This window comes from Diadema antillarum, unplaced genomic scaffold, assembly GCF_040938485.1.
Source record: "Diadema antillarum isolate AM-2024a unplaced genomic scaffold, OU_Dant_1.0 seq00000383_RagTag, whole genome shotgun sequence".
In the NCBI taxonomy this organism is placed as follows: domain Eukaryota; kingdom Metazoa; phylum Echinodermata; class Echinoidea; order Diadematoida; family Diadematidae; genus Diadema; species Diadema antillarum.
In genome coordinates, this window is record NW_027271381.1 from 1,803,853 (window position 1) to 1,816,582 (window position 12,730).

A 12,730-nucleotide genomic window follows, 5' to 3' on the forward strand; every position below is an offset into this window, starting at 1 on the left:
GGTACGTGGAATCTAGCGACTATATTTTTGCGCACATAGTTTCACATGTTTCACATGTTTCATCGATGATATTCAAGGATTGACTGGCAATTTTGAACTGATGAATGTTGAAAATATTTTCTGAAGAAAGTCTGACGTCAAATTATTGAGAAAACAAATTAACATTACCTGTCTAAGGTTTAACACAATAGGACATGCTATGTTCAGTATACTAGGTCATTTGCCATCCTTCCCATCTGCAGGCAGCATTTACAAACATGGCAGCCGATGGTATACTTCACATCTGACGCATAATTATCTCAATCATAGACTGTAGTCACCAATCTTAATGCATTTGAAATACAATGACATGGTAACGTATGTTACATGATGAAATTTACGCCCCATGAAAGAAATTATCACACCACAAAAATAAAGCAAAATTATGTGTTCATATTTTTCAACTACAAACTTGAATATTTGTCTCGCCTCGTGGATTGGTATAGAAATGAAACCTATTCTAACAACTTTAATTTTCCCGTTTTGTGATTGTCCAATTGTGCCGAAATAGTGGTTTTGGGCCTACTTCAGATTCATCAATTCTTCGATTCAATTCATAATTCATACCAAAGCCATAACCAAGATCTGTAGGACTCGACTGTTCTGTAACAGCGCGTTCTGCGATTGGGAATGGAGATTGCATATCTCTGGTCGACGAAAATTACACGCAACGCCTTGTGTCAAGTCCACAGGAATTAATAGCACTATTGCCAATCTAAATATATCTCGATCAAAGTACAATTTAAATTTTTTTTAAATAAATTCTTGAATATCACTTCATAAAAAAATTATTTTAGTTAAATGTTTGACAAAAATTATGAAAATATACAGTTATAGAGATTAAACTTGGTAAATACCTCAAACATTTACACATGCCCTGTATTGTGTAATAACATTTTGCAATGGTCCAAGTCGTGATCATTTTACAGTTTGTATTTCCAGTACGCGCGCGACGACACACACTGCACCACGTACATTGTACCCAGTGATTGTACCTAGTTCGCACGAACTAAAGATTCCACTGAACACGCACTGAGCTGAGTAGACGTAGACGATATATACGCGATAGACACTGCTCACTGCATGCACTGTTGCATGTACGAGAGAGAGCGTGCGGAAAGTTCTCAGGAAAATGGCGTCTCTTACTCTCAGAAAGTGTGCTTTTGTCGCCGCTCGCAAGAGCCTCCTCAGACCATCAGTTCGAGCCATGGCAAGTGGAGGAGGTAAATTGATCATAACATGTTGTAGATGTTATCATACTATGGAAGAAGTTTATATTTTGTGGAAATTGTCAATATTATCAAAAAATGCCGGTGCGGTAGCACGGACAGCCATCATTAATGGCTGATAGTAGGACTCGTATTGATTTCACGTGCAACGCGACGACGGTATCCGGCCGACCGACCGATACCGGTATTTATATGGCCATGCGCCTATGTCGTATGGGGGCCATGGTTTGGTGTAACGTTAGGCCTAGTAAAATAGCAATAGTAATTCTTCGACACCCTACTGTTTTTCTATCAATAGAAGCTTAAGATATCCCACGATTTGCCAGAAATTTTACTCACATGCAAAGAATGTGCTTGTAAATATCTGTAAATAAATTGTATTATAATGTAAATAGCACCAGTCTGCAAGAATCTTCAGGTCTAACTAGAGCTAGAACAAGGAGGCAGACTTAATCAGAAGAAGAAGAAGAAAATACTCTGTGAAGTTGGCGCGCGCTATGGTATTGCATTGTACTTTTGCGCCTGTTTGTCAAAACATGCAGAAATCACCGTTATTGTACAAATGGGGCGTTGTTATTCAGTGTAGTGACCTAAAATAAAATTTACATGCATGTTGTAGTTGTACATCTACCGTACACTGTAGTTATGGGTAAACTCGGCCTAGCGGGTAAAGTCGGCCGCCAGCGCGCACAGTACATAAAATTGTACTGTGCGCGCTGGCGGCCGACTTTACCCGCTAGGCCGAGTTTACCCATAACTACGGTACCATCTGCCATCTGTATGATCTGTGTCTCGACTCCAAAGACAAAAGTCGAAAAGAAGTTAAGTTTTAATGCTTTTAGTTTTAGAATTTCTAGTATCTAAACGTGTAGGGTTGGACCTACTACTAATCGACCGCCTAATGTTTATTTGCTTGATAAGAATATTTAACACTGAAATTCATGTAAAAAACTTGACCTACGTGATTGAGAAAATCCAGCTCTATCAAATGCCGTTGTTCCCTTTTCAATTCGAAGTTTCAGTGCAAAAATATCGCCGACGAACGTGCGTGGCCTCGTTTCAGCTCCCCGTGGTAAATCGCGTTATTAGGATCGACCGCTGGTTTTGCATTGACAATGCACGCAAACCGAGTTGTGTTGAACACCGTGTTGTACGAAGCTTTTTAGAAGCCTTTTATAAACTTCCATAGACATTACATTGTGCTGTCATTACGATTCGGTGAAAATATTCATTTGAAATTTTGTCCTTGATTAAAACCATTAATGAACAGTGAATTATCGCGTTTTCCCCCGCCATCCTCATCTACATTCAAACCCAATCCATTTTTATGTGCTTTGTGCGCGAGATGTGCGTACTAAGTGTTCAGTGCGTGAATTATACGCGGGCGGTTTAAAAGAAGTTGGTCGATATGTAGTAGGGCTACCATACAAGTGTCGGAAAATCATTGGAAAATCTCGATCGCTTGAAATGCCGCTCTCTAGTCTATACACACAAGCACAGTATGGACTATGATTAATTTACTATGATGAATACGTTCAGCGCATGCACTTTGTGACTTTTAAATTATAGGCTAGGGTCGATCATTTGGTCTGAATGTAGCCACACAGCGGCTTTTTCTATGGATGGTATCATTGAAAAGCAGAAATTTGTTTTTTCTCTTTTTCTCAGCCAAGTCTTGTGTTAGCGGTAACTTCAAAGCAGTTGATCGCATGCGCGAATGTGTCCTGCCACTACTTTCGATAGGGCCTATAATATCTTTTTCTTTCTATCTTTTCTTCTTTCATTTTCAGGTAGAATTGGGGATTCTAGACCTACAAATGTAGCTACTGTAAATTTCCTTTTCCTTTTTATCAATCATTTCTTAAGTAGTTTTCTTCTTGTTTATATACAAATTTGTTTCTTTATTTTTTTTAACCTGTATAATTCTTTCCTTCCTTCCTATTTATCTTTTCTTTCATCCAGTTTTGATTCCTCTCTCATTCTATTCTACCTAGTGCTTTTCTGTTTTCAATCTAGGTCTATATTTTCTCTTTCAAGAGTCTTTTCTTTCCTCTTTTCTTTTCAAACATATCCATCTCTCCCTTGCTTTCCTTTATAATGCAAGTTTCTCTTTTTTCTTTTCTTCCATTACCTTTAAGTGTACTCTCTACATATTGTTGTAAACCTTTTGTCTCTTTATTTTGCAGTTTTTGTCTTATTACCACATTTTTCACAATCTTTCATTCACAGACATACACACACACACACACACACACACACACACACACACAAAACACAAACAACCCCAATCCTCAATCAGTCGCTCCCGCCACTCGGTACAAGCTGAGAGAAAGGCAGAAAAAATATTTTCTTTTCAAAGATACCATCGAAGAACTTTCTCTGATTACTATGAGATACTGTAGCTACTGTACATGTTGTACATTCAGATCGATCGCGGCGCTCGCTGCCGTGAATATGTGCACTGTGCTGTGCTGTCTGCTCCTGTGCAATGCAGTTATCGCAGAGCGAACTAGCTGTGATCGACATAATTCTGCAAGTGTAAAAGTGTCAAAATGGTGAAAATTTCTTTTCTACTGGGCAAAAGTACACTAGCGCCCTGAAGTCTGAATTCACAAGCGTGCATTAAAAATGTGATTCATGCTACATGCTCCAAGATAAGTACTTCGAACGTGTGGGGGTGGGGACTGTTATTTTGATACACTCAGTTGGGCTGTATTCCCGTAATTTTGAAACCGACACTCCTACACTCTATTGACAATACGTGTGAAATGCATAATGCTCTTCCAATGTGCATTTATAATCTACGCTATCACTGTTTTACTGTTGATCTTCTTTTCGGGTTTTTCAGGGCACAAGTTAACTGGATCAGCCCGAATGCGAAGCAGTCGTGCTGCGGATAATAAGATTTGGGACTCGTATGGGGTACCCGGTAGTATCGTAACGTATGGCTGAATTTCAACTTAAATGCTAAATATTGTGTCAATTTGAATACATGCAAAGTGCCACGCAAAGGTAACATAAAAAAAAAAGAAGGAGTGAATGGGGGATTGACTCTGGGCGCTCCAGCAGTAGAACTCTGTGAAGGAGCACCACAGGGCGGGGTTAGACATAAGTATGCTATGTACTTTCGCACATATTTGCCAAATGATCTCCAAACATGCACAAACTCACTCTAAATAATATTTGCATCTGAGTGAGGTTTAAGTCCAGTAGAAAAGGAATTTTATACTGTTTTGACACTTTTACACTTGCCGTAATATGTCGATCACAGCTAGTTCTGTTCGTTCACAGCAGCGAGTGCCGTGATTAGTCTGAATATCTCACAGCAATCAGAGCAAGTTCTATGGTATCTTTAAAAAGATAATGCTTTTTCCGCCTTTCTCTCAGCTTGTACCTAGTCGTGGTAGCGATTGATTGAGGATTGGGGTTGTTCGTGTCATGTGTGTGTGTGTGCGCGTGCAGGTACATGTGTATGTGAGAGGGTGTGTGTGTGTGCATGAAAGAAGATGTGAAAAATGTGGTTATAAGACAAGGGTGAAAGAATTTCAAGCCTTTCGAAAAAGGCTAGGAAAAGGGGGAAAAGGAAAAAAAAAGAAAAGATATTAAAAACCTGGAAAAGTGAAACAAAAAATTTACAAAATAGAGAGTTCACTAAAAGATAATGGATCGAAAGAAAGAAGAAAAACTTGCCTTATAAAGGAAAGCAAGGGAGAGATGGATTATGTTTGAAAAGAAAAGAGGAAACCAATTAGAAACATATAGATTGAAGACAGAAAAACACTAGGTAGAATAATAGAATGAGAGATGCATCAAAACTGGATGAAAGCAAAGATTAGGAACGGACAAATTTTACATAGGTTGAAAAGGAAATGAAGAAAAGGATTCATTAGAACGACACATAGAAAAAGATTTTGGAGAAAATAAAAAGGAAAATCCCTTGTATTTGGAGAGGGAAAAACCCATGTAGGAAACAAAGCACAATTAGGCAGAAAGTACAGTTTAAAATAGGAAATTGGGAAAGGTAGACAAGAGGAAAATCACAAAGAATTTATTGATAGGAAAGAAAGGGAAATTTAGATATATATTCTACCTGAAAATAAAAGGAGATAAGATTTAAAAAAAACAAACAGAAAGATATACAGATATACTGTACTCAGTAAGTGGCAGCACACACTTGTGCACGTGCTCAACCACTTTGAAGCTGCATACATACAACCGTTAACACGAGACTTGGCCAAGGAAGAGAGAAAAGCACATTTTAGCTTTTGAATGACACCAGGCCTTCACGTTTAGAATTTGGTGGAGCTCCATAGATTGCGCTCCTTTTTTTGTCGAGAAGATCATACCAAATCACTCTCTTGTAATTTTTGAGTACATGTAGCTCAATAAAAGGCGATAGAATGTAGAATTTTTCATATAATTGTAATTAATGCAATACTATACATATTGATTATTCTGCAAAACGCAGATCTGTCCACCAGTGACAATAAAAAGAAAACATTTGTATTTGTTATGAATGGGCAAAGTGATTCTTGTCGTCTTTATCCTGACCAGTGCTCCCTAAGTTCAGGAAATTTCTGATGTTTTTACTGCAGCATCGACAGCTTTAGAAATTACTGAGATTGTCTACATGCATTTGAAATGTCAAATTTAGAGTCCATAGTGCAAATCTATGTGGATGGTCATCAGATGTGAATGATCATTTCAAGTGGATATAGGCAATCTTTGCTACTGTAAAAATATAAATAAATGTCAATGCACAAGTCAAGCATTGTATTGTATGTATCCTTAAAAAGGTTCGTCTAAAACTTTATTTTAAATCAACAATAAACAAATCCTCTTCAGTGATATGACAATAAACAGATCTCTTCATTAGTAAAATTTCTTTACTTTCACTGGTAACTTCACATTTTTTTCCCCTTTTTGTAAACCAGGAAATTTTTGGCAATCATCCATTAGAACTTCAGAAATGAAAAGCTCCCGAGATTCAGTAAATCCAACAGATCAGAGAAAAGTTCCTTCGAATTCTGAGAAGTACAACATGTAGCACGCAGATCTGCTGAAACCACAAGAAGTTTTGAAATTGTCATGATAGTGTTATCGCTGAGTATCAGGAAACACTCACCAACTCCAGGGATCTTGTAAAATTAACCTTATAATGTGTACTTCATTAACCATGTAGATAACCTGTGCAGATTGTAATGCATCAGAATTGATGGATGCATGATGCTGATGTCAGGTCTTGAGCCTACGTACAGTATAATCTGCCGTAGAATTACTTGTTGTGTACACAAAAATCATATGACAGTTAGGGGAATGCTACTTGTAGCTTCTTCCATGATTGGCAATCTCAGTACAGGTGTTGTAGTTGTTACACTGTGAGTTTTGTATTGCAAAGGGATAGTTTTGGTTGAGACTTAATTTCAGGTTTCTAACATTTTTTTTTCTTTTGGTGAGATAATGAGAAACCCTTTTATGAAATATAGAAGAGCATATAATTATTCAACGTTTATTTGATGAAAATTGGTTTTGAAATGGCTGAGATATCAAAAACAGAGCAATTCTAATAAAGTGTGGGCAACGTGGGATCCGCCTTTTCTTAGGATCGCTTTGTTTTACTTTGTTTTTCGATGTTTCAGTCATTCCAAATCCGATTTTCATCATATAAACTTTGAACTCCTCTTATAATGGTATGCTTTGTACTATTTCATAATTGTTTTCGTGGTACATGTATCTCGCAAAAAGTTAAAAGCCCGATTCTCATCTCCACCAATACTGTAATTTGCAGTGAGTTACTCATTTGTCATGTGCTATATCAAATGCTGCCAGTGTCATGCTGAAACTTGAGTTACTGTAGATCTGAGTGTTTTTACAGTGGCATGAGATAATGCTTATTGTAGTTTGTGCTTCTTGTGTCATATTGTAGCATTGATGTGTACATGTACAACAGTAGGTACTTACTATTACATTCTTCTTGTCTCACCGTCATCATGTAGGTATTCCTGAAAACTTTGAACATGCAACAGGTCTTGAGAAAAAAGAGCTTGAAAGATTAAAGGCAGGAGACTCAGTAAGTATCAGATTGACCTGTCTTGTTCATACACATGCTGTACATGTACTCACCATTATGTTTTGGGAAGCATGTCTGTCCGCCCATGAGTCCATTTCTTTCAAATCTCATTTCTTGATATACGATAACCCATTCCGTAGATTTTCTTAATACTCACCCCAAATATGTAATGATATGCGAGGTGCAGATTGGTTGATTTGGTTTTGGCCAAAATCCTTAAAGAACACAGGTCACTGAACTGTGCGAAAAATTTGAAAATTTCAGCAGTAACTTCATGTAGAAATGTTATGAAGTAAAGTCAGTTGGTAGGAACTGTAAAAATTATAGGGATGAACTTAGTCAAGGACCCCGTTTACAGTGCGAGGCGAGGCCACAGCAAGGCCGCGACCGAGCCCAGCCCCGCTTCAGTGTAAACGCCCTAAAGGCCAAATGCGGGGCCAAAATTGGCCTCGCATTTGGCCTCGCTCTGGAGGTGGTCTCAGCCGCGGCCGAGCCCGGCCGCTTCTTGGTGTAAACGCAAACTGGGCCAAATGCGCGGCCAATTTTAGTCTGGCTTCCAGACCCTCTGCCCGTACTATTTCGCTATTCATGATATTAACCACCTCAACGTCGAAAGCTAGTATAGTTTAAGGTGGTTTTGTCCTGCAAAAGATTTTTCCTTCGGCAAAGGCCTTTGCCCGAACGGCGACTTCGTCGCCACAGAATCCAGTTGGCAAAGGGTCTGAAAACCAGACAATACCAAATTGCGTTTGTTTACAAGCAGAGCGCCACTACGACAAAATCTTGAAAGGTTTGAATTAAAGCGCGGCCGAGCTCAGCAGTGTAAACGGACAAAATTGTAAGGCTCGGCCGCAGCCGAGCCACGGCCGAGCCCGGCCCCGCACTGTAAACGGGGTCATGGTCAACAGCCGCCATAAATAGGAGAAAGAAAAAAAGCATGATTTTTCTGCCATTGCTTTTTGGCTAGAAATGTCCAGTAGTAATTGTAGATGTTGTACAGGTTGAAAATAATCAACAATTACTTTCATTAACATAACAGTGATGATAGATTGAAGGTCACTGTTCCTTACTTCAGTTAGTCATGTCCAGTGGCAATCAGTTGTTCCTTAGACCTTCTTACTGTATAGCAGGATTTCCCTGTACAACAATCACTACTAGTACTGCTACATGTACCACTGTTGTCAGTAATACTGTTGTTTTCACTGTTGTAAATGCTATGGACTTCATGCATTATTATTTCATCACTTGGAAAACTTGTTTCTCTAGGATCCATTTCAGCTGAATGTCAGAAGAGTAGCAGCAGGCACCAAGACCAAACCAGTAGAAGTCACATCAGCTTTCACAAAGAGAATTGTGGGCTGCATTTGTAAGTTGTTGCTTAAAGCATTATTTTACAATTTTGATAGTGTTCCTTTTTTTTTTCCTTGGAAGGATTACCATATTAGCCGGCAAAAAGGCTGCAATGCTGGATAAGCCGTATCCCGGCTGTGGTGCCGACTATGGTGATGGGGGAAAAAAAATCTTAGGGAATTTGTTGTGATTAAAGATAATATAAAGTTTTGGTACCGGTACCTCAAAAGTTTCCCTGAATTTTTGTGTTTCAGGTTGAAGTACCTTTCATATAACTGACACTGTGAGACTTACTCACCCCAAAGTGCTCTCATGTCTCAGTAATCATGCAATTAACTGCGACCAGCAGCCCCATACGCATAGCGTAATGGGGCTTCGCATTGTAGCATTCAGGATCATGACAGATTTAATGTTGCGGGTAAATATTAACTTAAAAATCAAAAAAATTTCTTCAATTTGAAGACTTACCAATTAAGTTGTTAATTGAAAACAGGCTTTGGGCAACGTTTGATTCTGCCAATAGTCCCTTTCTGTTCGAATTAATGACTGAATGTGACTCGGTCGAGAGGACCTTGGGAGAGCTACATACACTGAATACTACGGCCAGCGCATGCGCACACAAACATCTTATCCGTTCATGGATTTGAAATTTGTGCGCATGTGATGTGTGCGCATGCACTGGCTGTAGTATTCAGTGTATGTAGCTCTCCCAAGGTCCTCTCGGCCGAGTCACATTCAGTCATCAATTCGAACAGAAAGGGACTATTGGCAGAACCAAAAATTGCCTGAAGCCTGTTTTCAATACTTCAACTTAATTGGTCTTCAAATTGAAGAAATTTTTGGATTTTAAGTTGATATTTACCCGCGATACTAAATCTGTAATGATCCTGTATGCTACAATGCGAAGCCCCATTACGCTATGCGTATGGGGCTGCTGGTCGCAGTTAGCTATTCGTACACGTGTTTTGTATGGGGCTGCACGCTGCTGGTTTCGTACAATACGTGTACTATATACCTCGCCGCGCCGTTGAACGGCGGCGACTCTGGTACGAAACCATTATTGCATGATTACTAAGACATGAGAGCACTTTGGGGCGAGTAAGTCTCACAGTGTTAGTTATATGAAAGGTACTTTAACCTTAAACACAAACTAAGACAAGGAAATTCAGGGAAACTTATGAGGTACCAAAACTTTATTTTATCTTTAAAACTTCATTTCTTTTCTACATAATTTTTTGTGAGAACTTTGTTTCCTCTAGAAGTTTCCATGTGTTTCCTAGCAATAATTTAAGTTTTTTTTTTTTAACTTAAGTTATTACAGTTGATGCACATTCTGTGTAAGGATTTTGAATTATATTTCTGTGTGTAGGACCCTATGTGTGAAGAATGATTGAGAGTGTTTACACTTACACACACTATTTAATAACCGAGTACCAGTATGTCTTCATTCACACACACTGTGCCATTCAATAGTATTGCATGGGATAGTGCTATCGTGCAACATGTGCAGGATTGCAATCGCCGAGCTAAGGCTATGCACACCAACTTGCAACTGTGCTGTGCTTTCTTTTTTAGACTTCTTTTTTTTTAAATGTCTTAAAAATTCGCACCAATGACAGTGATACGTGTAAGTGGGTAATGACAAAAAATAAATAAAGATTATCGCTTGCGGAGCAAAGCATTGTCTCTAAGATTGATGGATTCAGTGGTTGATGTCGCGTTGCTAATTGGCACATTGCATAGGTTGTATGATTATGTGTGTTGTTTAAAGCAGGTGATTCTCTTTATAGTTGAAAAAACAGTAATTTGCTTGTGCTGGCATTTAGGCCTCACACTGACTTAACTGCTCTATTTTTGTAAAAAGATAGTACAGCCTTATCAGCAATACGGCATGTATTGAACTTTGTGTGGTGTCGACAGATATTTTCTGAAATCATACAGTGCACTCCCGTTATAACGAACATGGTTATAACGAAATTCTGGTACAATGAAGTATAAATTCAGGCCGCTTCATTATCAGCTCTATGTATTTTTATTGTTCGCATGTAGCAAATTTTGATATATGAAAGAAAACTACCAGTCCCGAGGACTTCGTTATAAAGGGAGTCCACTTTATTCCAAATTCCACTGTTCATGCAGTGTCCAGTATTGAATAAAACAACAGTGATAATTAAAGAAATGGATCATTCTTTATTGAACTGGATCTTGTGAAACAGCCTCATTCATACCCGATGAATACATATAAATGTATCATCTCATTTAGTTTGCAGTTATCTTAATAAGCTGATTAGGAATTCACATAGTAATTTATCTCCAGACTCCTGTCAATGTCAGGCCAGTTCATTTGTAATGGACTTGCATTTTGTGAAGAACATTAGAAATTTCATTTGTCTTGGAACTGAACAGAGACTCCAACTCTCCCGTTTTCGACGGGAGATCTCCCGCCGAAAACCCATTTTTGCAAAATCTCCCGTTCTCCCGTTGGAGATTTAATTTCTCCCGCCCTGGCTCAATGTCTCCCGTTGGAAAGGATTTCTTACTTATTGCTATCGTATGTCGTAAAAATAAGCCTTAAATAGCACCAGAGAGCATCTATAACCCTAGGAACTTCGCACACATAAACTTGGAGTCTCCCGTTTGCTAGGGGTTTCAGGCGGGAGAATCTCCAGATCAGAAGGTGCTTGGGGTTGGAGTCTCTGACTGAATAATGTTTATTTTGCTTATTGGGCTTCTTGTTTTATCAGGTGAGGAAGAACAGACACATATCAACTGGATGTGGCTGTACGCCGGTGAACCTCAGCGCTGTGAATGTGGCCACTGGTTTCAACTGAAAGAAGTTGAAGGTATAGCAGCTGCGCACTAACACCAGGCAAAGCAGAAAATCCCCAACCACCAGTGGAGACCCATGGTTTTCATTGTACATCTTTGTGACCAGGTTCCGTGCAGAAGGAGATTTTCTTTGAATACATCTAAATGTAATAATTATATATAGTAGCAAGATTTTATTAATGAGAGTTTGTGAATTTGTGTTGTTATTTGCCCTCCTTTCAAGAGAGAGAAAAAAAAAGAAGGTACACTTTCAGATAGTTACATGTCGCTCATATTTCTCATGTGGATGGACTGTGAAATGATTGATTTGTGAATAAATGATAGGAAAAAAGTACCAATCATCTTATCTCTACAGATGCTATACATCATGCACACCCAGGTGGGTGTGCAGGAAAACATGCTTAATTTAATATAGTGCTGTATTTCTTAGCTCTATGTCAGCATGCATCATACAAGATCAGATGTCATTCTCTATCCATATTCACATACTTCATGTGCTGGCATTCCAGACAAAATAATGATTCTAGCTTTGTATGCTGTGAAAAACACATATTAAGACCTATCCGTCAACAAACTAAGGCAACCGGTAGAAATGAAAACGTGTGATTTATACACAGGCTCTGGTTAACCTTTTCCATTCAAAGAATCCCTTAAGACTGTGATGCCTGTGGTTGATGTACATGCTTTAATCAGTAGTGCACCCCAGTTCATTCTTAATGAAGATGAATTTGAAGGAGCATTGTGTCTGAAATACATTGTCTGTGTGACCTCCTGTCTGATGCAAGTGGACTGTCACATTATGTTGCTGAACATGTCAAAGCATGTGCAAGACAAACAGAGAAAGGTGTACAGAACCGTGTTGAGCTATGTGGTTTAATAAAACCTTGTTATAATCATATCTTGCATTTATGTTTTTTGTCTATGCAGTGATGTGTTTACATAGAATTTTTTTTTTTAATATACAGTTTTAAAAGAGAGTTGTTACAAGAGCAAGTATATTCTGAATGTCAGTTTTGTGTGAACATACCATGAAGATTATTGTCTACTTCAGGAAAGGGTGAGATATTACACATTAAACTTTCTGTCTCTTATACACCAACATAATCATGTCCAGGGAAACTTGATATAATGCAGAGGTCAGAACCAGGCAGTTCCTCGCTATAGCCGGTATCTTGTTATATCGGTTAACGTAATAAAAACAACATAAAGACAC

The 12,730-nt window shown here is 38.6% G+C and overlaps 1 protein-coding gene across 1 annotated transcript; it reads left to right on the forward strand.

Annotated features, from left to right (window-relative positions):
• Positions 1-1,148: 1,148 nt before the first annotated feature.
• LOC139731718 (cytochrome c oxidase subunit 5B, mitochondrial-like) lies at positions 1,149-12,413 on the forward strand. The gene is made up of 4 exons (XM_071642598.1): positions 1,149-1,262; positions 7,265-7,338; positions 8,605-8,704; positions 11,433-12,413. Exons 1-4 carry the CDS (start codon positions 1,172-1,174, stop codon positions 11,549-11,551), a joined length of 384 nt encoding a protein of 127 aa, XP_071498699.1. The 5' UTR covers positions 1,149-1,171; the 3' UTR covers positions 11,552-12,413.
• Positions 12,414-12,730: the final 317 nt, after the last annotated feature.

Excerpts from the sequence above, each read along its gene's own strand:
- LOC139731718 (XM_071642598.1), top strand. The coding sequence starts at position 1,172 with ATGGCGTCTCTTACTCTCAGAAAGTGTGCTTTTGTCGCCGCTCGCAAG. Across the intron at positions 1,263-7,264 it reads AGCCATGGCAAGTGGAGGAG|GTATTCCTGAAAACTTTGAA; the intron begins GTAAATTGATCA and ends GTCATCATGTAG. Across the intron at positions 8,705-11,432 it reads GAGAATTGTGGGCTGCATTT|GTGAGGAAGAACAGACACAT; the intron begins GTAAGTTGTTGC and ends TTGTTTTATCAG.